This window comes from Monodon monoceros, unplaced genomic scaffold (genome assembly GCF_005190385.1).
Source record: "Monodon monoceros isolate NGI ecotype Baffin Bay Population unplaced genomic scaffold, NGI_Narwhal_1 Super_Scaffold_18, whole genome shotgun sequence".
NCBI lineage: Eukaryota > Metazoa > Chordata > Mammalia > Artiodactyla > Monodontidae > Monodon > Monodon monoceros.
In genome coordinates this window covers 117,158,318-117,185,790 of record NW_021703774.1, presented here as the reverse complement: position 1 = coordinate 117,185,790, position 27,473 = coordinate 117,158,318, and the positions used below count along the sequence as shown (strand labels likewise).

The 27,473-nt window shown below is 34.1% G+C and overlaps 1 protein-coding gene across 2 annotated transcripts in view; it reads right to left on the bottom strand.

Moving 5' to 3' along the window:
* Positions 1-3,797: 3,797 nt before the first annotated feature.
* LRRIQ3 (leucine rich repeats and IQ motif containing 3) overlaps positions 3,798-27,473 on the bottom strand; it is a 233,547-nt gene continuing 209,871 nt past the window's right edge. For both annotated transcript variants that reach the window (XM_029231188.1, XM_029231187.1), the window contains 2 exons: positions 10,317-11,046; positions 3,798-4,372 (listed from right to left, as the gene is read on the bottom strand). In XM_029231188.1, coding sequence (XP_029087021.1) covers positions 4,216-4,372; positions 10,317-11,046 — 887 coding nt within the window. In that variant the 3' untranslated portion in view covers positions 3,798-4,215. The remainder of the gene's footprint in view (positions 4,373-10,316; positions 11,047-27,473) is intronic.

Below are 27,473 nucleotides of genomic sequence, written 5' to 3'. Positions count from 1 at the left end.
TGTTAACTGTTTACTGACCGTTTTACAATTTCTTTGTTCCTATCTTCTCTTGCTGTCTTACTTTTTGATTTGATGACTTCTTGTGGTGGTATACTTTGATTTCTTTACTTTAATCTTTTGTGTATCTACTACAGGTTTTTCCTTTGTGGTTACCATGAGGTTTACATAAAATGTGTTAAAGTTATAACATCCTATGCTAACATATTAACATGATAACAACTTAAATTTGATAGCATACAGAAACTATACTTACCCCCTTACATTTTAGGTTATTGATGTTACAAAATACATCTTTTTATATTGTGTAACCAATAACAAATTATTGTAGTTAGTAATAAATAGTCAAAATAATAGGCAGACTAGCCAAATAATAGGAATAAAACTTTTATCTGGGAACATTTTGAGAGTCTCTTACTATGCTTGCTCTTGGATGATTATGTGAATGAACGTATATTTGCATAATGGCTCCTTTCTCTTGCTTTTGTCTTATCCGTCCCTTTAACCTTCCCAGCAAATGACTTTAGATAGGTCTTTTTAGCTTCTGTAATTCCAAGGCTCACTCCTGCTGGCAGATAAAAATGCAATTTTAGGAAATAGTTTTTTCAAAACACAATACAAAGGTATCAAAAAGACACTAGGTGAATTTAAAGAGAATAAGTCATTTCTTATGAATCCATGAAATCTCTACTGCCTTTGTACGTAAGTATGCTGCCATGAACTGAGTGCTTACCGTGATATAGTAATATCCTAAACACTTTACATACATCATCTCATTTATGAATGAAGAAACTGAAATTTCTATTGAACTTCCAAAGAATTTAAGCTCAGGTCTTTCTGATTCCAAAGCCTGTGCTCTTAATCATTGCACTCTATTATTATAGAGCTTGGACTAGTGGATTGATTATCAGACAGAAAATACAAATTTAACCTTGGTTCTAAGAAAGATAAAGAGGAAAAGCTTGCTAAGTGACCTCTTAATTTTCTTCTAAGATGAGATGCTGCTGCTGTAATCTCTGGATACTGCTTCAGGCCTATAGTGGTCACTGCTTCTGTTAAGGAAACTCTAGGAAGAAGTGAAAAGAAATCTTTTCTTCTAACAGTATCTGACTATTCGAAGAAAGTGCTCACAGTATGTCACCTCTTTGGCTCTAATCCCCTTTTTTTTCCATCACCCTCTTTTTTAGTGTAACCTGCTGCTACTTCTTCCTATTAACCTTGACTTCAGTATAGCACTTTCCTATTTAAGCAAATTTTGTCCTGGTGTTTGTACATTGGTTTCAATGATGATTTATTTTGAAATACTTCAGTATTATTATCATGTGTAAACAAAGTTATTTTAATCTGTAAAAATACTTTAGGATAACCTTATTTGCATAAGGAATGTTGTAAGTAGTTATTTATTTGAGAAGTTGGTTATGTTTAACATTTGTATTGGGTTAGAAGAATCTAGCACCCTTGCATATATAAGGTCTAAAAAATTGCAAGCCCAACTATCTATATTAAGGGTCGGAAACTATCACCACCCTTGGGCCAAATCCGACAAACCTCCTGTTTTTGTAAATAAATTTTTACTGCAACACAAGCACACTCATTTTTTTTCATCTTATCTATGGCTGCTTTTGTGCCACAACATGGAATTGAGTAGTTGCAACATATACCATATGGTACACAAAGCTTAAAATATTTACTGTCTTGTCCTCAGTGAAAACGTTTGCCAAGGAACAAAACACGTGTTCTTGATCACACTACAAGCAGTGATTTGGGAACCCAGACTCTTTTCATCTTGTGGCTCAGCCATCTTTAACATGTGTTTTCCAAGGTGGCAAAAGAAGAGGAAAAATAATGGAGGACAGTGCATGGTATATACCTGGAAGGGCTGCCAATCACTTTTACCCAGATTCCATTGGTCAAAATTCAGTCCTTTGCCTTGATTAACTGAGTAAGGAGGCTGGAAAATATGGGCTATTTGTGTCCTGAAGAAACAGAAAATAGGTTTGGTGAAAAGCTAGCCAGTCTCTGCGAAAGAGACCTTCTGCAAATTGAATTTTTGGGCTTCATGTTTAATATGTGGTGAGGTAAGAGAAAGAAGTCAAAGGTATATTCTAAAATTTTAATATGGGAAACTTTAGATGGTTATGAACCTAGGGAAGTTTGGGAATATAGAAAGAGAAGCAAGATTGGAAAGGGAGGGAAATAGTAAAAAATAATAATAAATTCCATCTCAATGTATGATTTTTTAAAAGATTTTATGCATTCAAAGTAGAGGTATCTAGCATGCATTTGGAAATATAGGAGATATATGAAATTTAAGATATAACCTAGAGATACATATTTTTGATTCTTCAAAACATAAACAGCAAGCAGCAGTAAAAGTCATGAGATTGACCTGGGACCACACATAAATAGGAAAACAGAGCTATAAACAGAAAAAGCATTGTGTGTAATATAATATCTGCATTAGTACAAAGTAATAGAAATACAGAGATGAGTAAAATCGTCTTTGCCTTAAAGAAGCTCACAGTTGGGTGGAAACTAGCAAGGAAATTATCAATTACCTGTTGTGTGATAAAGATTACAAAAGATCTGTAGTATGGAATGGGAACATATAGAAAGGGCAACAAATAGTAAATAAAGGTATTGATTGAATGAATGAATTATATTCAAATATATAATACAAAAAATTCTACCATTCCTTGAGAAAGTGTCCCTTAGCTCTTAGATAGTTGACAAATCCTCCTATAAGTACACAGAAAAGACTTCTGCATCCACTACTACACACTTACCTTTATTAAGTGCCTACTCTGTGGAATGCACTATGTTGCTTTTTGTGTTTTTCTCATTCAAGTCTCATAACAATGCTACATGACATGGACTATTATTTTTAATTAAATGCCAAAAATATATGTATTATTTCCAAATACAGAACAGAAAAACGGGGTAACAGAGAGATTATCTAATTTGTTATGGAAATCTACATCTGTCACACTTTTACCACTTCACTGTATACCCCTTTGTTGTTTTTGAAGAATAATTAGAAACACCAATACGACTTGCTCATTAGTTATCTGCAAATTAACAAGAAAAGGGAGAACTGATACCATGGATTTAAATAGACAGCTATTATTTTACAGAACATAAGGAAAATGCTACTAGCATTTTTTAGCAGTCCAGCATAGAAGCACAATGAACAACTGCTGTTGTAAAATATTTAATTTTGGGAAATTTACCATAGACTAATAAAATTAGAGAATTTTAAAAAGAAACACTTAAAAACTTGCATATATAACTGATGAGTATTAAAGAGAAATTTTGAATGGCATTAGTTACATTGTATTAAGTGAGCAATGTCATAGTAAGTGAGACATTTATCTTTCTAGATTGAAAATACTATTGAAAATCGACTAAAATTTTACAAAGAATTTTTGTATCTTTTTATATTGTTCTTTATTTTTCAAATTCTACACCATGAATATGTATTAAATAGACTTAAAATGAATATATACCATTTCTGAATACTTTATGATCACAATTACTCAATTACATGCATCCTTTCTCTCTCTATTTCTCCTCTCTGCCCCCCATATATGTAAAGGCAAACACATTGAAAGTAAATATACAAAAATCTTACAATCTTCTAGGAAGTTAATAAGAATGTTTAATTTCCCTTTTACAATTTATATTTTCTGAATTTTTATAAGAACATGAGTCACCAATATAATGGTGAAACTTTTATTTTGAAAAAAGAAATTGTTTTAACAAAATAAACAGGAAATATAATTAAATATATGAAAGCAGGCAAAGAAACTAATCAAAGAACACAGTGTTTTAATAAAAGTCAATAGCTGGGGCCGAAATTACTATTCTAAGGTTGCCAGAGAAACTGAGAATGGCTTACAAATTGCTGTACTCAGGTTATGAAACAATACAAGCAATGCCTTTGCAGTATTTCCTGCAATAATTTAAATCACTTTTCATTGTTCCTTCGGTATCTGGATATGTAAGGAACCTTTAGGTGAGCCAACTCAACCTGATTTAAGTTAAATTATGATCGAGAAGAGAAACATTTTAATCACTCTTTATATTTTTAGAAGATTTACATACAAATCCATCTTGTGAGATAGAGTACTTCTTCTTTTATAGTATTATTTCAAAGTGCTTTAACTAAAAATAATGGCCATAAATCAAAATGACCATAGACTGTGATCTGGCATTGGTTCACTTTGTCATTCCATCGGGAACTTTAAGGATTAAATTCTTTTTCACAATTGCAGCTTTTGTTTTAGTATCTTGAAATCTTTCACAAGCTTTTTGAAAGGCAATTATATCATTAACAATCTTTTCTTCACAGTGTCTTTTATATATTTCTTGAGCCCTAAGAAGAAAAAAGTAAGGTAACAGAATAAGATACTTTTAAATGACTAAAACCATAACAATCAATCAAATTGTTAATGATAATTAAATGTTTTCAAAATAGATATATACAAAATGGGAAAAAGATAGAACTCCACTTATTGCTTAAAATATTATTATATCATTAAATAATATTCATCTTGGGCTAATATTTCTAAGTTTTCTATTAGCTATAACTGAGAATTTTTACAAATGCTGGCTTAGATTCCCAAAGAGGCATCTAACCAAACTATGCCATGACTTGCAGAACTTTTACTTAAGCCTCACTAAATCCAAGCTCTTTCTAGGACTCTACTATGGACTGAAATATGACCTCCACAAATTCAAATGTTGAAATCCTAACCCACAGTATCTTAGAATGTGACTGTATTTGGAGAAAGGCCTTTTAGAGGTGTCCTTATGAGAAGATGAAGGAACACCAAGGATGTGTATACACAGAACAAAGGCCATGTGAGGACACAGTGAGAAGGCAGGCATCTTCAAACCAAGGAGAGGGGCCTCAGGGAAAACCAAACCTGACAACACCTTCATCTTGGACTTCTAGTCTCCAGAACTTGAGAAGACAAATTTCTGTGGCTTAGGTTACCCAGTCTGTGGTATTTTGTTATGGTAGCCCTAGCAGACTCTGATTAAGTTAGAGAAAGGTGAACCAGGTTACTCTGGCAAACCTGAGAAATGTCATGGGCCTTAGGAAAATTCATTCATTCATCCTCATTCATTCAAGAGTTATGTATTATAATGCTTGGCACTATCCCTAGATCCTGGAAACATAAAGATAAATAAGACATGATATAATTTTGAGAAGCTTGTAGAAAGTAAAGAGAAATAAAGGTATATGAACATATAAATGAAATACATATATTTATTTGTATTTAAGTATACTCAGAAATGTGGACTTAGGGAGTGGAAGAGAGGCCTAAGTCTAGAAAGTCTGCAACTTATTGACTATGTGATTTTGGACAAGTTACTTAAGTTCTCTCTATCTCACTTTCTTCATCTTTAAAAAGGGAATAATTCAACTCATGGGGTTTAGTAAAGGGCTAAATGAGTTAATACATTTAAAATCCTTAGAGGAGTACCTAACATTTAATAATTTATTTTATTGTATGGATAACAGTGGCATTCATCAGGATAGGAAACTTAAGAGCAGCCAGATGGGAAGAAAGATTAGAATTCTATTTCGGCAATACTGAGTTTAAAGAGCCTGGCTATCTATATGGAAATGTCTAGGGAGCTGAATACAAAGAAACAATGGCTTATGGTTAGGAGTACACATAGTGAAACCATTCTGCTTGGATTTGAAATCCAGATCTGCAATTTACTGATTGATTTTTGGACAAGTTATTTAAGCTCTACATGCATCATTTCTTCACCTTTAAGAAGGGACAATGCAACTCATAGGGTTTAGTAGGGAGTAAATGAGCTAATACATTTAAAATCCTTAGAGGAAGGCTGGTATTTAATAATCACTCAATGAAAATTAGCTACAACTCTTTTGAAATAGGAGCTCTGGAGAGTAGTCATGTCTGGACATGCAACAGAGTAGAAGTCACAGAAAAATAGACCTTGCACATGTAATTAATTAATGGTATTAATTCAGTCTAAGACATTTATTGAAATAGCCCTGCTACAGATAACAATTATAAACTTGGACAAAATGTAAAAAACAAACTATTTAAAAGAATTGAAGAGTGAAAAACATAATAATCTATTATATCAATATTTATATATACCAGAATCGAACAACTGGAAAATGAAATTAAGAAATTCCATTTACTATACCATCAAAAAATAAATACTTTGACATAAGTTTAATAAAAAGCATGCAAGGCCTATACCTGAATATGATAAAATATTGCTGAAAAAAGTTAAAGAAAATTTAAATTAATGGAGAGTTATATCGTGTTCAAGGATTGGAAGACAATATTACTAAGATGTCAGTTCTCCCCAAATTAATATGCAAAGAGCTTTTTGGGTAGAAATTAACATTTAAATTTGTTTTAAATATATATGTGATTAAATTTAGATTACCATTTATTTAAAATGTATTAACTTTAGGTAATTTGAATGTTTTAAAAGCTAACTGTACATGGAAATGCAAAGGTCCTGGAATAACCAAAGCAATCGTAAGAAAGGAGAAAAAAGGAGTCTGTATTTTCCTATTGCTATAAAACAAACTATTATAAAATGTATTGGCTTACAACAACCATGTATTATCTCATAATTTCCATGGGTCAGAAGTCCAGGAACAGCATGGCTCAGCTGGATTTTCTGCTTGGGTTCTCACAAGACTGAAATCAAGGTGTCAGCCAGGGCCATGGTTCTCATCCAGGCCTTGAGGTTCTCTTTCCAAGATTGCTGGTTGTTGTCAGAATTCATTTCCTTCTCACTTTTTCTACATGGCTCCCTTCATCTTTAGGTCAGCCGTGTCATGTCAAGTCTTTCTCCTACTTTGATTCCCTCTGACTTTCTCTCCTGCCTCTGCATTTCAAGGCTCATGCAATATGCTGCCCCCATCTGAATAATCCAGAATAATCTTCCTATTTTAAGGTCAATCCTCAATTACATGTGCAGAGTCCCTTTGCCATGTAAGGTAGCATATCCATAAGTGTAGTATTGATGGGGACAAGGGCAGGCTTCCCAAAGATATGCCACTCTGGAATGCAAATTATTTTGAGCTAAAAACAATCCAGGTCCAAAAGAACCTTTGAACTTCCCCCTTACTGCCTAAATGAAATTAAAATAGGGGGCCTGTGCCAGGAAGAAGCTGTCACCATAGTTACTATAGTAAAGTATTGGGCATTGTAGACAGGGAGGAACCTACCAAAGCCCATTTGATCAAAGTGCCTTATTGTCTTAGGATGGCCCAGCAAATATGTTTTTACCAAACATTAACTATTTTTGTTCTTCCTGTGAATAACCTTACTTCCCCTTGAAGCCTCAGACCCCCACCTTCTTCTCCTTAGTCCAGAGTATATATATACCTTACCTTGCCTTGCTGACTTTGGAATACTTCATACTTACATGGATTCCCTTTGCACATGTAATACATTTGGTTTTCTCCTGTTAATCTGCCTTATGCTATTTTACTTGCCAGCCAAAGGAACTAATAGGGGAAAGAGGAGAAATTTCCCCTCCCCCACCATCTCTTATCCTATTCTTAGTCCTAGGGATCAGGGCATGGTATCTTCTTGGGGGCCATAATTCTGCCTAGCACAGAGGTCTTGCATTACCCACTTCCAGGCTTACTAAGAGCAAAAACAGAGGGATTATTAGCTCTTAACAGGAAAATGGGAACCTAATCCTGAGACAGTAGAAAAGGAAATGAGGATAAATATAGGATATGTAGAATTTTATAGATAGGGAATTGGAAAATTGAACAAATTCAAGCTTGAAGGCCTAAAATTCCTTTGGGACAGAGTGACTTGTTGAGAAGGAAAGGTCAGAGGTGGTATGTGCATAGGAAGCTCTATAGCTGATGAGGTTTAAAATCACTTTTGTAGGTAATGGGAGAAAGAGCAAGCACCTGAGGGAGCAGCTAAAGTTGGAGGCCATAGAATTGATATCAGCATAAATCTACAAGTCACTGATGTCTTCTAGCCATTTTTACCTGAATACAAAAAATGAAGATAGATAACTGGATTGTTCCAAGGTAGGGGCTGAGGCGGTTAGCATGGTGGAGGCAATGAAAGAAAAAGACATCAGGGACACTGGGTGAAATGGAAAAAAGAATAATCGAATGAAAGAACCCTGGAAGCTACACTAGAAAGTCTATAAGAAAGGTTATTTGAGGGATGAGTGTCACAATATATTTGAAGAATACATGTGGTGAAAGTAAAGGAAAAAAAGAGTTGAAAAGATAAAGATTTTAGCCATAAGTAAATATATGAGTTTAAAATTTAAGAGGTGGTGCAGTTCCAAGTGATGAGGTGGCGTTTATATATCTATGGAAATGAGTTTAAAGGGTTCTGGGATCCAAAAATGTTTAGGTTAGGTTAGGCAATTGGGAGGGTTGTTCTTCTGAATTTGGAAGTTAACAGTGATAACGGCAGAAGCTGGATAAAGAAAAGCTTTATATATCAGGATATGAGGACTACAGGGAATGAAGAGGGTAGTCAAGAAGGTCAATTGATGACAAAAATAAGGACAAGAAGAAGATGATGTAATTGGATAACTGCCTTAGGTGCCAGATCTTCCAAGCTAAATGATACTCTACTTCAAAATGTACACGATGCTGTTCTGCCCTGAGCAGTGTCATCACTTTTTTCGAGTAGGGACAAGAATATTTGGGGAAACTTATGACCAGCTTTTACCTGATATAGAAATTCTTTCATTTTAAAGTCTCTTTTTAATTCCTTCTTAAACACTCCTATGGGTATTTTATCAATTTCCTAAACTAGAGCTTTATGGTTCCCCTTTCTTCATTCATTTTTCCTCATTCCAGAGCAGGATCAGGAAGTTATATTCTCAGTAATGACTTCACTAGTTATTGAGATTCACCAGAATACTTTTAGGTGAAGTGTTTGATACGTTAATGAAGAATCAAATGGCAGAAAAAGAATTGAGAAACTTCTGAAGTCTCTAGACAGATTTTACTTTTTTGAGTCACAGCTCTTTTCTGCACATTGATAATCTTTATTTGAAAACATTTATAATAAAACTCAGTAATGCCTTTTAGGATACATTATTGACATAACCAGAACATTGCCTTATTCCTGTGTACTCTCAAGGATAATATCTGTGCAGCAGCTTACAAGAGAAGATAATTCAGTTAATACACATTAGGAAGCTCACTTGACTCTGTATCCTCTACAGATTAATGATGGCCAGACATTCAATTTGCTGTAATAAAACTAAGCTGCTTAAATTTTCTTTAACATTGATTTGTGCTAGACTTACATTTTGATATACCAGACTACTAGCTTTCATTCTCTTTTCCAAAATATATATTTTCTATTAAATTATAAAAAAAATTATTTCCAAAATCTTTCTCTCTCTCTCTCTCTCTCTCTCTCACACACACACACACACACACACACACACACACACACACACACATACACAAAGTATACATTAAGGAAAATGTTTTTAAATTTTGGAGGAGAAAAATATATTTTTCATACTTAAAAAGATATTATATAAAGTACCTCAGTAAATAGCTTTAAATTTACTTATCGCTAGGAAAAGACAAATGCTTTCTTCTTATTTTACACTCCTTTCTAGTACAGACTACTTTTTTTAAACAATAGCATTTTAAAATGTAAATGAAATAAGCAGTTATAATGATCTTTAAGTATTTCTAGATAAGCCTTAAACATACGTATTCACAGTTTGGTCACTTAAAATATAACCAGGATAAAACTGGCTGATAAGCTTCAATCTAATATCAGAAGAAAAAAAAAAAAAAAAACTGTGAAAGACACACAAGGGTAAAAAAGGGTAAAAAAAAATTACTGGGGGTCCTGTCTGGTGTACCCTTTAGAATTATCTGTGTCTTTTCATCTCTTTGAGCTATTTTACAACTCTATAAGCTGAGGAAGAGGATGACCAAACCTCTAGAAACTTGATGGAGAAGACAGGTGACAGATCGGTATGACAACCTTACCCTTGTTTACTGTGCTTTTCCTGGTAACCTCTCATAATTGGTTCTCCGTCCTCAACACCTCCTTTTGTCTTTAGCTGAAGATTGTATTTAAGGTGATGGCTTCAGCTACTTGGGGGAGTTACTCAGTTTTCCCGGGTCCCTCCCACGTGTAGATGTTATTAAACTTTTGTTTGATTTTCTCCTGTTAATCTGTCTCACATCCATTTAGTTCTTAAACCAGCCAAGAGAACCTAGAAGGCAGAGGAAAATTTTTTCCTCCCCAACAATGTAAAAGCTTCTATTATATCAAAACTGTACCTACCTAATTTCCTTCATTTGTTTAAGTAAATCCTTTTGATATTTTTCAGTTGCCAGTTTTTGCTGAACAATTAGGCTCTTCTCTTTTAAGACAGCCTGCTTCTTCTTCAATCTGTCAATTTTAGTCATTTCTTTGGTCAAAAGAGCGCGCTCATTATTTAAGTTTTGAATTAATAAACGGTCTTTAGCCTTTTGTTTTTTTTCTTCCAGAAACAGGACTCTCCTCTCTTTAACTTTCTCAAGGTAGTTGGATCTGTCCTGCCAAAGTCGTTGTAAACCATTCTGAATGGTCTTATTATCTCTTGCAGTTAGTTTATGTGTAGCATATATTTTCTTATTTAAATTTTCTTGAATAGTTAATCTAACTCGTTCTTGGGCCACTTGTGCCACGCTTACAGCTGTTACTTTATTTTTATAGCTTGCCTGCTTCTTTTGTTCTGAGCAATATTTATCAATATCATAAAGTGCTTGGAGTTTCATACCAGTTCTTTGTGTTGTAAAAAACTCTCTTCTTACACTCTTCTCCAACAGCATGTCTTTTATTTTAATTACTGGTTTTTGATGAGTGGTAGAAAGTGGCTCGGTATACACAGGAAAATAATCTTGTTCTTTTGCTTTCAATAATGCAGCATGCCTCAGTGAATCTGAAGTATGTACTGGTAGTTTGAACATTGATATCCTAAAACTGACATCCAATTCTTCATCCTCAATTTTATCTTCAGACTCTTTCTGACCTACATCACACAGCAGACAAATATAATCCATTAAACAAGTGTTAAGCACAGTTTATTTTCTGTCCCAGTTGTTTTGAAAGCCACATTAATAAAATTGACAAGAACTTGTTATTTACTTTATTAAGGGGCATTTTCCCCAACTGATATTCCTTTTCAATTTGTGATTTAATCGTGATTTTTGGAGAGAAAAATCACTATTGGAATATTTTAACAAAGAAATGCACTGATTCCTATATTTCCTTTATTATCTCTCACAATTATTTAACTTGCACTGACTCAATAGCAGCATTTTACCTTATACTTATTACTTAATCATACATATTATTTTTACATATAGTTATTATTACCTCATATTTGCAAGGGGCTTTGTAATTCATTTTACCTTATTTTTCTTAACTCTGGTGGAAACTAACAGCTGCCTTAAAAGTTGCTTTTCCCTTCACTGGATACTCAAAGAAATGAAATCTCTCAGCCTCCTTTGCTATTATGTGTGGCTGTGAGACTAAGTCTTCTCTAGGACATTGTCAGCAAAAGTTATATGTGTCATTTCTGGTCCAAGGCTATTAAGAAACAAATGTGCTTCCTCTATATTTTCTTTCTTCTTCTGACCCACTGCACAGAGATTAGGATAAAGTGCTAGAAGATGGTAGATCTACAAGGTAGAAGGACTCTGGCTCCCTGAATCCCTGCTTGAAAAAGTACTCGCTGACCAGGATTATCCAACTTGGACTCTTATGGAAGCCAGAAATAAAAGGTAATTATATTTGATCAATATATGTTTCTGGGTTTATTTGTTATCAGAGCCAAGCTATCCAATATAAAAACCTGAATCACATTGTTGTTCATTATTTATTTTCTGACAAACCAGATGATGAATTTAGGACCAGGTGGCAAATACAGGTAAAAAAAGAATGCTTATTAATCTTCAGAAAAGATGTTTCCCGTGTTTGACTGATTCCCTCTCTCTATTGAAATTGAATCTCTGCTAACTCTAGTCTATGAGGGTTTCATCTTTTCTAATCTTTTAATCTTCTAATAGAAGACTCTCTTAAAGTTTTTATACGTCATAATGACAAATCTGATGGTGGAACATTTATGGAAATTAAGGTGGCCATGAAGAAAGGCAGAACCTGTGGGCTAGTCAGGCAGTAGGAAAGAAGTGAACAGGTAGGATTTTCACTTGAGGCCACAGGAATAATAACATTAGAAAAGGAAGCAGAGCCTAGAGCAAAGTAGAAAAATAAGGCTAGCAAGTGAAAGCCAAGGTGTCCAAAAATAAGCATTAAGAGTTTGAGTCCAAAGCAAGGCACTAGAGACTCAGAGGAATGAAAGCCAGAATTTCAAGTCTAGAGTAAACAGGGTGTGGTCTGGAACAACTACCTAGAAAAGGTACTCTTATGGGTAAATTTAATTTTATGTGTAAACCTTGACATGGGAAACCTGGCCAAGAATAAAAGATCAGGGATAGAAAACACAACACTAAAATGTTCCTAAAGGTTCTGGTTTGTGTGGAGTGAGGGAGTTTTCCCATACCACCAAACGACGCCCTGACACAAGCTGGGTGTCCTACAATTCAACCTAATTCTGATACTACCTACCTGGAGATAGGATCAGATCCCACAGGTTAAGAGCTCAGTCCTACCATCCTGCCCTCCCCCTTCTCTCTTTGGATGCTAATTGCAAGTCTGAGATAGGAGGGAAGGGGGCAGGGCACAACCTTTAAAAGAATGCCACAGTACTTGAGGATACACAAAAACTGGTTAGAACCAAGATGGCTTAAGACTGAACTTCCAGTAGATCTTGAGCCTCAGTATACGCTCACTGTAATACATCAGCATGCTAAATGACACTCCCACAGGTGCCATGACAGTTCCTAGGCTGACCATAAAAGGCCAAAAAGTGGGCAGTGGCCTAATTCTTGGAAATCGCTGCCCCTTCCCCAAATTAGTTGGAATAATCCTCCCACTTGTTAGCCTATGAAATTACCCAGCCCATAAAGCTAACAACCCTATATCCTGGGCCCTCTTGCCTTCTGAGACAGCCCACACTCTGTCTATGGAGTGTATATCTCCCTGAATAATTCTGCTTTCACTCTATTTCTGCTCGCTCTTGAATGCTTTCCTGTGCAAAGCCAAGGAACCTCACTTGGTGGTCTGTCCCAAGGACTTGCCCAAGACCTGGGATGTGACCATTCTCTTGCACCCCATTTCCTGCAACAAGTCCATCTTATCATGTGTGCTTCTGACCAACCAGCTATAGATTGGAGGTTCCAACAACCCTCTCCTTGGTATCAATTAATTTGCTAGAGCAGCTCACAGAACTCAGACAAACATTTAAGTTAGTAAATTACTGGTTTGTTATAAAAGGATATAACTCAGGAAAAACCAGAGGGAAGAGATGCATAGGGCAAGGGACTGGAAAAGGGTGAGAAGCTTCCGTGCTCTCTCTCTAAGCACATCACTCTCCCTGAAACTCCATGTGTTCACCAATCTGGAAGCTCTCTGCACCCAGTCCTTTGGAGTTTTATGGAGGCTTCATTACGCAGGTGTGATTGATCAAATCACTGGCCTTTGACAACTGAACTCAATCCAGCTACTCTTCCCTCCCCAGAGGTCAGGTTTGGGATTGAAAGTTCTAACCCTCTAATCATGTGGTTGATTCCCCTGGAAACCAGCCCCCATCCTTAGATGAGTTCCAAAAGTCACCTCACTAGCATAACAAAAGACGTCTTTGTTGCTCTGCTTTCATCACTTAGGAAGTTTCAGGAGCTCTATGCCAGAACAGGGGACAAAGACCAAATATATCTTTCTTGTTATAAGTCACAACATCACAGTTACCAATATATATATATGTTTGTCCCTTAATAGTTCAATGTAAGTAAGTCTTGCCTCCTTGGTGAAACTGGAGGCTCTTTGAAGATAGAAGCTGTACTTCATTGTGTATACTAACTATAATTACTTTTTGGCTAATGATTGACATTTTTCTCAGTGGTTGGTTGAACATAATCCCATTAGTACTTTTAAAAACCTCCCAGTTTCCTTCTCTGCTTCAAGATATCACTCACTGCTATACAATTCATCTTTTAAAACTAGGACTCTAATCATGTCATGCCTTCTACCCAGACAAAGGAAAACAAAACCTTCATGGTCCTTTACAGTTAAGCTTAGGATCCTATATTATAGGAGAAGAGCTCCATTTTATTCCCCCCTATACATCTGCCACATCTTTCTATCTTTGGGCTTTTGCTTATGTTATTTAATGTTTTGTCCAGTATGTTGTTTTCCCTATTTACGTAAGTTCAAATTCTATGCATTTTTCAAGGTCTCTTCACATGTCACTTTTCTTTATTCTTTAAATAAGAGTGGATAGTTTTTAAATTCTCATATCACTTCCTTCCTTATAGAATTTACCACACATTTCATTTATATTAAAGCTCTATGTAGTAATTCTTTGCCATAGTAGCAAGCTAGATATAATTTCCTTAGTGGTAGGGACTGTACTTTTTTTTTTTCATCCTCCATTCTTAGTATTTTGCAGAGAGTAGGGTTTTCTTTTTAGGGGGGTAGTGGGCTTAACTAAATAGTAAATGCCAATAAATATATTTGTTGGATGGATGAGTAGATGAATGGATGAGTGAATCTGTTGCTCAAGATCAATGTCCTTTGCATAGTGGTGAAAGCCTAAAATCTGGAGACAATTTGGCTGGATTTGAATCTAGTTCTACTATTTACTAAGTGTAGGCAAGTTATTCAATTCTCTGGGCTTCAGTCTGATAACTGTGGATGATAATACCCAATTTATAGGGTTCTAACAGGATTAAGTGAATTAATAAAATGAAAAAGCCTGATAAAGTATAATATATAATTATTAGAGCAGGGCCTGACAAAGAGTAAGAACAATATGTTATTGTTTTTTTCATTATATTTGATATGGAAAACAAGGAGTTTATCTTATCTCTTTAATTCCATCAATGGCATAGCGTTCAAATAGCCACATAATTTAGTAATGAGTGGGGAAAATACAGCAAAGCATTTTATCACACCCCTCAACATCCACTGGACAGTTAACACAGAACATACAGGAAAGCCTTCTTTGTATGTATATTTTGTTTCAGGACTTGATAATTCATCTCATTCATTACAGTAAAAACAGAAGTCAAGTGATGGAAATGTTCTCATATTTCCATAACCAAATTTATAAACTTGTCTGTACATTCATGCATCTTCTTCTACCCTGATACAATGAAGGAAGCATCCCTTCTTTCAGCAGAGGCCAAATTCTTTACATGTGCTTTGGTCCCATCCCCCTTTAGCTTCGCTTCTGCAATTATCTTAATTCTCTCCTTTATCATCCCCTCACTACTGGATCATTCACAGCCATGTTTAAACTACCATTACCACCTCTACCACCACCAATGCAAGAACAACAACACTCCCCTGACCCTCATTGCCCTCTAGCTACTATTCCATTTTTCCTGTTTGATTTGATTGTCTCCCTGTACTATATCCTTTTATTCACCTTTTATTAATTTTTCAATTTATCAATTTTTTATTTATATATGGATTTCAACTCTACTGTACTCACCCACCTGTTGAAACTCTCCCTAACAAAAGCTTCTATGGTGATAAATACAAGGGACACTTTTTTTCTGTTCTAATCTTTCTTGAACTCTCAATGGCATTTAACACAGCTGATCATTTCTCCTCCTTGAAATCTTTTTTTTTTTCATATTTTCTGATTTCCAGATTCTCTAAAGCTCTCCTGATATCCTGAAGATATCTCTTTTTTTTTCCCTTATGTTGTTTAAAGCTCTCCTGATTTTTCTTCCAGCTTTCTGATGACTTCTTCTTAGTTTTGTTTTCAGACTCTTTCTTTTCACCAAATTTCTGGAGTTGTTGAGGACTTGATACTAGGTCCCCTTCCCATCTCTATTTTCTCTTCTGAAGTGAATCACGTTCATGGCTTTAAATATCAATCTCTATGCTGATAACTCTCAAATTTATCATTTCCACTTGGAAGTCTTATAGGTATTTTTCAAACTTGGCACATTCAAAACACATTCAAAAGATCTCAGTTGCTACCAATAATTAATTCCTTCTAAAGTCAGCCCTTTATCTCAACAAATAACACCTAATAGTTTATTCATATTATCGATCAGTCTTGTAGAGTTTACCTCAAAAACATAGCTCAGATTAATTGATTCTGTTCTTCCATTTCCTTGCTATCACCCTAATTCAGGTTTCTATCAACTCTTACTTTGACTATTTGCAATGTCTACTTAAGTAGTCTCTGCGTTTCCCAACACACAATTTCCCACACAGTGATGAAGCCACAATAATCTCTTGAAATTGTGTCTTTAAAGATCTATGGCTTCCATATGCCTTCATGATAAAATTCAAATTACTTGTCATGGCCTATAAAGCCTTGCATGCTTTTATACTTGTTTACTTACCTAATATAATCTTCCAACTACAATTTATCATTTACTTTAATATTGATTACCTCATAAGAAAGATATTACTGATCACCAATCATAACAATACAGTTAATATTTACTGAATGATTGCTACATGTCAAATTGTTCTGAGTCCTTTAAACAAATTATCTCATTTAGTCCTCTTACCAATCTTATGAGGTAAGTACTGTACTATTTTTATCCCCATTTTCAGATAAAGGAACTGAGGCTTAAGGAAGTAGTCAACTGTTGAAGTAAGATCCTAACATCTAGCTAACATCTGGCAAAAAACAAAACAAAACAAAACAAAACAATCCTGAGGACTCTGGAGAATGTTCAAAAGCAAGTAGTTTTTAAGAGTGTGTTTAAAAAAAGTCAACATTCTTATAACAGAATCCAGAGAATTATGTAACATTTGCAATGCCAACAATATAACCCAAAACACATACTATTAATGAAAATTTTTTCATGAAAGATAGCACTTCATATAAAATATACAACTCATGCAACCACATATGCCATTTAGGCTCCTCCTTTCTGTAGTCTCTGTGAAGTGGTACAATATTAAGTAGATTGTGCTAAATTAAGGATTTATATTATAATCCCTAGAGAAAATAAATATATAATGTGAAGAGGTTCAATGAAAAATCCAACAAATTAAAATGGATTATAAAATGTATTTGAATAATCAAAAAAACAGGAAAAAAAGAAACAGAGAAACAAAAACTGAAGACATATACAAACCAGAGCAGAAAACAAGTAAAATGGTCCTGATCTAATAAGATTAATGTCCTTAAAAGAAGAGATACCAGACAGCTTACTTTCTCCACCTCTCCATGCACACAGACTAAAATGGCCACATGAGCACACAGCAAGATGTCTGGCATGTACAAGCCAGAATGAGAGGCCTCCCTAAAAATGACCATGCTAGCACCCTGATCATGGATTTCCAGCCTCCAGAACTGTGAGAAAATAAATTTCTGTTGTTTAAGCTCCCCATTCTGTAGCATTTTATTATTGAAGCCCGAGAAGACCAATACAAAAGGAGTACTCTCTCTTCTGAATTTCTAAGCACAGTTCCCCAGCTGGTGTGATGTGGCATACTAGTGAGCTGTTAATGAATAACGGAGTGCCCAGAGACACTGATCACCCTTGTGGAGAGTGGAGTTACTACAGCCTCTAGGCACCCCTTTGCCATAAGTTTTATCTAGAGCCTTTGGAGTCAAGTGTGATCTGACACTACTCTACAGTCATGGCAATAGAATGGGGCTCAGGAGGCTTTCTATCACTTGAAAATGTACTTGAGCAGTGAGTTACTGTGTGTGGTGCTATTTACTATAGACAAGAGACTCATGAAATAGGTGCTTAATATCGCACATAGCCCAAGGTGCAGCTGATCTGGGGTAGTGGCTCTCAAATCCAGACTATAGTCATCCCTCCGTATCCACAATGGGTTGATGCTCATGTCCCTTACGTAAAACGGTGTAGTATTTGCATATAACCTATGCACGTACTCCTGAATCATCTATAGATTACTTAAAATACCTAACACAAGGTAAATGCTATGTAAATAGTTGCCTGTGAGTAGCAAATTCAAATTTTGGTTTTTCAAACTTTCTGGAAACTTTTTTCTGAATATCTTAGATCGAGTTGGTTAAATCTGTAGATGTGGAACTGTCAGATATGGAGGGCTGACTATACACATATATCAGATACTTCAATCCATTTTTGCTTGATAAACATTTTTAATGACACACTTCCTAGAAGCAGAATGGCTTTTCTTCTGTAAATTAGAGTTTCATCATAATTTTGAAATATAGGATGATATAAAAATTCAATTAGATCTGAAGTCCATTCACATTTTCACACACATACAATCAAGGTTATACTTGTCAATGAAAGAAATGGGAAAATAAATTCTTGCACAGAATCTTTCAACTATTGGAAATGTCTGAGTGACTGTAAAAAGTTTTATATTTTTATCAGTTATTCAGCCTAAATTACTTGTTATTGGAGACGATGAAGACTTAAAAATGATTATAATTAAAACTTGGTATATTAAATACCTATTGCTACTTAACAAATTACTCTAAAACATAAAGGCTTTAAAACAATAAACTTTTATTATTTCAGTTTCTTTAGGGTAAAAATGCAAGAGTAGCCTAGCTGGGTGGCTGAGGCTCAGCGTTTCCCAATGATATTATAATTAAGATGTCAGCCAGGGTTGCAGGCATCCAAAGGCTTGACTGCAGTTGGAGGATTCCATTCCAAGTCTGCTCGTTCACCTGACTAGTGACAAAGGTCTAAATTTCTTACTGGCTGTTGGTTGAAGGCCTCAGTTCCTTGCTGTGGGTCTTTCAAAATAACTACTTGGTATACATATGTGTTCTTCTGACATGGCAGCTGACTTTCCCCCGATCAAGTGATCTAACAGAGAGCCCAGAGCAGGACAAAATATCTTCTGTGATGAGTCTTGTGAGTCACATATCATCTCTTTTGCCATATTCTATTTTTTATATTTAAGTCCCTAAGTCCACCCCACAAGGGAAGGAGAATTAGGCTCCACTTTTTGAAGGGAAGAGTATCAGTGGATTTGTGGACATATTTTAAAAATCACTGCATCTTGTGTAAATATTTTATGTTCATGGAATTCAAGCTCAAGTCCAACAATGAGATGGTTTTAAAGACATTATTTATAAGTTTTATATAAACTCAAAATTTGATATCTAATATTTTATATTCTATTTTTATTACTGTAATTAGATAATATAAACAATAAATTTTCTACTAATTACAAACTCTCTCTCATTTTAACCTAGCACACTTTACAAATATTATTATTATTGATTTGTGCCATAACTGGAAGCACTGTCTTATAGCAGTGGGACAAAATCCACTCAGATAGTTCATAAAGAATTCTGCTTGTGCTATAGCTGCGCATCTTAACTCTTTCAGTAAGTTTTAGTTCTTAAAGGATAGGGGATATGTTATATATATCTTTATATCCTCTACTACAGTTAGCATAGTGTTCTGCATTTTTGGTATACAATTTAAAAAATTCAACTATTTATTAAATATAAGTATTATATACAAAACTAGAATTTAAAAAAATACATGTGAAATGACTTTTAAATGTATTAATTTTTCTCAGAGACAGTTTGTGTTTTATAAGGAAGTCAAGAGTTCCACTACAAGATTTAAGTATAGCAGAGGGATGACCAATTTGAATTATCTGATATGTACTTTCCTCATCACGTTAACTTATTCTTTCTTTTCCATTTTTCCCTTCTACTGACACCTTTTTTCCACTTAACAGCATTTTTGCTTCACCTGTGTATTACCTGACAATGGCATCAAGGTTCTTTATTAGATCCAGCTGACAGCATTAAGAGCCAAACAGTGACTATAATAATCTAGGAGGTTGCAAAGTGAACTTTCCATACAAGCAAGTATAAGGTCTACATGTATAACAGCTTTGTATTGGTGACATTTTCCCTGCTTCTTTTATATTATTACAAGACAAAAATAATAATCACAAAAGTCACTTATATACAAGTTCAAATCTGTGAGGCAGATTGGTGATCTGAGCAGCTTCTATATAACCTGGAGTGACTTGATATCCAGTAAGAACTTGTCAGTAACAATAGGCCCCAAAATGGCATTCTTTTTTGTGAATTAGGGAATTGACAATAAATATAATCCAAATGAAAAGGCCTGAAGGTCGCCTATCTAATATATATAAGGCAAGCAATACTATAAGGGGCAACATCTTTGAATATGAAGGGCATTGACATAAAATATTGCAAACAAACTGTCAAAACACAGTTCAAATAGAAAAGGAAAAACATGACATGAGGAAGTTTTGGTACTGCATCTCTGACCCAAACTTACCATAGGAAAATGCCTAGAGATAGATTGTTGCATATTTCCTAAACATTGCTTGACACTGTTATGGAGTTAATCCTTTACCTAAACTGCTGAGTCACATAAGAAAATAATTTATATAACTCTATTTAACGCTCCTCCTTTGTATAGCAATTTTTTTCAGAAAAAAAATTAGAACTGGCTACTTGAATTACAGGCTTAAAAATGACAATTACTTGGCCATTGATTTAAAGAACTGTCATAAGATTGAAGAAAATAAGGTATTAACATAGTTTCTAGTTGCACACTTAACCTGAAAGACAAGAGCAGGGTATCAGAATCATGACTGGGTACACACATAGGTGTTCTCAGAAACCCCTGGTTGAATTTTTAAATGACAAGAAGCTCTTTAATACTCACCATTAAATTATCATTTATGCTTCCTCCATATAAAAAGAGATGTTTAACAAATTGTAACTATTAAGCAAATAACATGAAAATCTGAAACCCAAGCAAAATTCATGCTAGGTTTTTTTTTTTCTTTAATGCTGCTACAAAAAATGGAAAGGAATCTGTCCATTAAGCAATCCTTTAATAAAATTATGGAGTCACATTTGGATGTCATGCCTGCCAATGATTTCTGTTCCAAAATAAGTAGTAAAATGGCCTAAAGACCTTCACACTTAGAGAAACTCCATTGCAAGGAAGTCTTTTATATCTAACACATCACCCCACTTTAAAAAATAAAAAGCAAAAAACACTCAGGGTCCAAATATACTCAGAAGCTTTTCTGTTTCTTTGTTTTCTCTTTCTTTTGCTATTTCTTAAGCAGAGGGCTAAAAGGAGTGCACACACACACAAAATGATGAAATGTTTAATACTGTTTTGGTAGATAATAGAGGGCATAAAGTAGCTCTCTGTCTTAGTGTCTTAAAATGTCTTAGTACTTATTTTAAAAGTACATAGTTAGTTTATCATGTTGCTTTTTAGCATTCTTTTCTTTCAACTTGAAGAACTCCCTTTAGCCATTTTCTTGTAAGGCAGGTCTAGGGGTAATAAACTCCCACAATTTTTCCTCTAATATCAGGAACAAAGTAAGGATGTCATCCTGTCCAAAATAGTACTGAAAGTTCTAGCCAGAGTAATTAGAGAAGAAAAAGAAATAAAAGGCATCTAAAATCAGAAAGGGAGAAGTAAAATTTTCCCTGTTTGCAGAAGACATGATTCTGTATCTAGAAAACTCTAAAGACCCCACCACCACACACACACAAATGATTAGAACTGAGTAATCCAGTAAAGTCACAGGATACAAAATCAACATACACAAATCAGTTTCATTTCTATACACTAATGACAAACTATGTGAAAAAGAAATTAATAAATCAGTCACATTTATAATAGCATTAAAACAATGAAATACTAAGAAATAGATTTAACAAAGATGGTGAGAAATCTCTACACTGAAAACATTAAGACATTGATGAAAGAAAATGAAGACACAAATACACAGAAAGATATCTCATGTTCAAGGACCAGAAGAATATTGTTAAAATGTCCATACTACACAAAGCAATCTACAAATTCAGTTCAATCCCTATCAAAATCCTAATGGCATTGTTTACAGAAATAGAAAAAGAACAATTCTACAATTGATATGAAAGCACAAAAGACCACAAATTGCCAAATCAACCTTGAGAAAGAACATAGCTAGAAGCATCACACTCCATGATTTCAAAATATATTACAAAGCTACAGTAATAAAAACACTAGCACACTGGCAGAAAGACTTTTAACAAATGGAGAATAGAATAGAGCCCAGAAATAAATCCGTGCATATACAGTCAACTGTTCTTTAACAAAGGTGCCAAGAATATACTAGGGAGAAAGGATAGTCTCTTAAATAAACTGTGTAGGGAAAACTGGATCTCTACATGCAAAAGAATAAAATTGAAATCTTATCTCATATTAAACACAAAAAATCACTCAAAACAGACTAAAGACTTAAATATAGGACGTGAAACACTAAAACTCCTAGAAGAAAATATAGGAGAAATGTCATGACATCAGTCTTGACAATGATTTAATGGATATGACACCAAAAGCACAGGCAACAAAAGCAAAAATAGAAAAATGAGATTACATCAAACTAAAAAGCTTCTGCACAACAAAGCAAACAATCAACAGAGTAAAAAGGCAACCTATGGAATGGGAAAAAATATTTGCAAATTATATGTCTGATACAGGTTTAATCTCCAAAATAAATAAGAAACTCCTAAAACTCAATAGTAAAAAAAATTAATATTACAATTTTTAAAATAGACTAAAGACATGAATAGATATTTCTCCAAAGAAGATATACAAAATGGCCAACAGACATATTAAAAAATGTTTGGAGGGGGAGGGATAAATTGGGAGATTAGGACTGACATATACACACTACTATATATAAAATAGATAACTAATAAGTACCTGCTGTATAGCACAGGGAACTCTTCACAATACTCTGTAATGACCTATATGGAAAAGAATCTAAAAAAGAGTGGATATATGTATAACTGATTCACTTTGCTGTGCAGCAGAAACTAACACTACATTGTAAATTGACTATACTCCAATAAAAATTTTTTTAAAAAAAGCACGTAGGGGGTAGTGAAAGGCCAAAAAATAAATAAATAAATAAGGTTCAATGTCACTAGTCATCAGGAAAATGTAAGTCAAAACCACAATGAGATATTACCTCATACCTGTCAGGGTCAAAAAAACAAAAGACAAGTGTTGGTAAGGATATGGAGAAATTGGAACCCTTGCACACTGTTGGTGGCAATGCAGCCACTATGGAAAACAGTATGGAGGTTCCTAAAAAATTCAAAATAGAACTACCCCATATGATCCAGAAATCCAATTTCTGGGTAATTGCCAGAAAGAACTGAAATCAAGATCTTGAAGAAATATTAGCACTCCTATTTCATTGCAGCATTATTCACAATAACCAAAATGTGGAAACAAATGTCTGTAACAGACGAATGGATAAAGAAAATGTGACATATACATAGAATAGAAAATATACTCAGCCTTAAAAAAAAAGGAAATTCTGCAATATGGGACAACATAAATGAGCCTTGAGGACATTATTCTAACTGAAATAAGCCAGTCACAGAAAGACATATACTGCATGATTCCATTTATATGAGGTATCTAAAAGAGTCAAATTCATAGAATCAAGTGGAATGCTGTTGCCAAGGGCTGGGGAGAAGGAAATGGGGAGTTACTAATCAACTGGCATAAAGTTTCAGTTAAACAAGATGAATAAGCTCTAGAGGTCTGCTTTTCAACATGGTATCAGTAGTCAACATACTGTATTGTACACTTAAAATTTGTTAAGAGGGTAGATTTCATGTTAAGAGTTCTTACCAGAACAAAATAATTCTTTTTATAAAAGTACAGAGTTAGGCCTAATCCACAAAATGCACCTCCCCACTTTGAATTTAACTAGTGTCTACAATGCAAACAATGATAGATGTATTTCCTCCTTGCTTTCACCCTTTCTTTTATATTTTTCTTCAGTTTAAATATGCAGAGACCAAAAGATATTGTCAAGTTTCAGTGCAGCAATTAGAGTAGCCAGAACAGCTAGACCTTAAGTGTTATTTAAATAAGTCCCTTTAAGTAATTCTTAGGATATCAACCTCGAAATGACCCAATTTTATGATAAGATCCAATGATACAAGCTTCAAAGTATAAATCAACAAATAGAAATGTCAGAAACCTCATAGAATCTTCAGAGACTACATACAGTTCACTGTAATGTAGATATTTAGGATTTTTAATTGTTACTTGTGGTCATATTAGAGTTCATTTTTCTCATTACATTTTTTCTCATTACTAAATTATTAATATCTATTTCATTTCTATTATAATTCATTCTGATATGTTAATTATTCTTTTATTTTAATTTCTTTTTGGATAATTTACCTAGTAAGTCCAAGACTCTGTGAGCATTTATCCAAGCTCACATCTCAACTCTCAATTTCAGTGTTTTATTAATGTAATATATACCAATTTCTCCCAATGGCAGCTACTTAAAATTACATATAGTCTCAATGAAGACCTTAATAGCTTCAAGCTTCCTAGAGTCATTTTGATTTATTCATCTATTAATTCATCTATTTATCCATTCTTCCATCCATCCATTTGTATTTCAGTAGCTTGAAAATTCAGTTGAAATTCAGGAACAAGTGTAAAATTTCTTATTCAAACTCCTTCCAGTTCTTAATTTTCCTAATTTTTCCTCTAAATTTTATCTTCCTTTTTAATTGTTTTAGAATTATTCGGTTTCTATGGATATTTTCAATCTTTCTTTAATAAAAAAGTTTTTTGCTGTTAAATGTAGCAATCAGATAACAAATATAATATACATGAAAAATGTATACTTAGCATTGAACATTTGCTATGTGTAAGACACTTTTGTAGACAAGGGAGGTGAGGCACTATGAAAGACACAGTCTTATGGAACTTCTAGTGGGAGAAGACAGATAAAATCATAAACAAGAAAATATCAAGGAATAAGTGCTCTGATGAAAATCAATCAGGTTAAAATGACAGCAAGTCTAGTAATTATATTAGATAGACAAGAAAGATTTTTTAAAGGAAATTCAATTTCATCTCAAATCTGAAAGATAATAAGGAATATTCAGTGGGAAAATTTTGGGGAAAAGAGTATTCCAGGAGAAATGAGAAGCTACTGAAAAGATAATAGGCAGGAACACATGGTCTGTTAGGGATACAGAAAGAAAGCCATTTTTGCTAGACCTCAGTGAGCAAAAGGAGGGTGGTGTGAGATGTGGTCAGAGAAGTACGGCAGGAACCAGATTAAATGGGACATTGTAGGCCACAGGAAAAAAGTTTGGATATTATTCTGAGATTTAGAGCCGTTTAAGTAGGTGAGTGATATGATGTGTGATTTCACCATGAAGAAAATGGATGTATACGTGGACCGCAAGAGTATAAAGGAGGGAAACTGTTTTAAAGGCTACCATAGAGGCCCAAACAAGATTTGACGGCAGGTAGGGCTAGAGTGAAAGCAATGAAGTTGCACAGAAGAAGAAAGATTTAGGATATGCTTTAAAGGCAAAGCCAATAAGGCTTGATGACAAATCAGATCACAGAGGAGAGGGGAAAAAAATACAATCAAGGATGAATGCTAGCATTTTGGATTGAGGGACTGAATAGATGCTGATGCCATGTGCTGAGACAAGAAATACAGGAAAAAAATCAGATTTGATGACCTAGATTAAATATTCTTATACGCGTTAATCTTTTTGAAGTTCATAGCTTTCATACTCAAACACAAGCTAATGTTTCACTAATGGCGCATTTAAATTCTTTATCTAAAAAAATCATTTTTTGTTAATACAATGTCATTTAAAATACTTTATCCTAAAAATAAGAAGATCATTTTGAACTCATACTATTTGCTTCTGTTTACATGATTACTAATAATACTCAGGTAAAAATTGAGGAAAATGACACCTTTGTATACTTTTTATTTAAGAACACCTGGTAATTTTGAGGTACAGCTACAATTTCCACAAACTGAATTATTCAACGAAGGGCAACACAATTTGTTTAGATACAGTTTACCATATGAAAAATAAATATTTGATAAAAAGAAATTATCCTTATATTTGTACTTCATATTAACTTCTCTATTTAAGAGCAAAACAACTAGACCACATTATAATCAATTTATTTTCAATTATCTCAACAGTTTTACTGTCACATGAACATTTAGCACTCACAGGAACACAGAAGCCAGTACCATTTGTGGTCAATGGAACTTATCTGGTTATTCTAAATGTATTATACATTTATGAGCCACCTGTGAAGAAACAAATGGTCTAAGACTTCAGTGTAGCTATGATATGAATGCTCAAAAATGGATCTGAAGCAGTTGATCTTTTCAACAAAGTGTCTGACACCTCAGCACAAGTAGATGGCCTTGTGTGGTAAATAGGCTTTGAGGCAGCTTTGAGTTCTGGTGAAGCAAAGAATAGGAAGGAAAGGAAAAAGAAAGTAAATGTAAAGAAAAAAGCAGAGACAACTTCTGTCATGCACTGAGTTTTCCCTGATTAAGGCACATAAATGTCACTGAAATTACAGTGACAGTGGCCATTTTCTTCCAAGATGAATTTTCTTAGTAACAATACAAAAGTGTCTGAGTTCTTCCACTACCCCATCCCATTACATATACACATATAATGTGGTATAAATGGCCTAAGATATGATCCAAGATCATCATCATAATTGAAGGTTACAAAAAACTGTATATCTCACATGTAACAGAGTGATATTGGAAACTGACTGCAATAGGATAGAAAGTTAGAAAGATGCAGAGAAATTATCTTTCCACTTAATACCATTAATGTATTTCTGAAAACTAGACATTCTGTGTGAAACTACTATCCAGGAGCCTATTTGTCTATATTCTACATGGGAAAAATTGTAACGTATTACAAGTTAACCACAAAAACCTATAATTTCCAAAAACAATCCCTTGAAAGTGATAGCAGTACAATACATATTTATAAGCACCTTACATACTAATATGTAAAATACTTAAAATATTGTTACTTGATCATCAACTAATAAGGTTGCTTACAAATCGTTGTTTTGATTGCAATGTTGTTTCAATTGCTCCTGTTAATGACAGCAACATCTCAGATAAACATCACCATTGTTGACATCCACATGTTTTAAAAATGTTTACCTGTGACTTTTTCAAGATATTTACTGAGATATATTTAATATACCATGAAAATTAACCCTTAAACCATTAAAGTGTACCATACAATGATTCTAATATATTCAGAGTTCTGCAACCATCACCACAATCTAGATTTAGAATATTTTTATTATGCCAAAAAGAAATGCTACAACCATTAGAGTCACTCTCCAGCCCCCAGCCTCCACCACCTCACCACACCTAGGCAATGACTTATCTACCCTACATCCCTATAGATTTATATATACTGGACATTTATTACAAATGAGATCATAAATATGTGGTCTTTTGTGATGAGTTTCATTATTCCAAAGAACTCAATTGCAG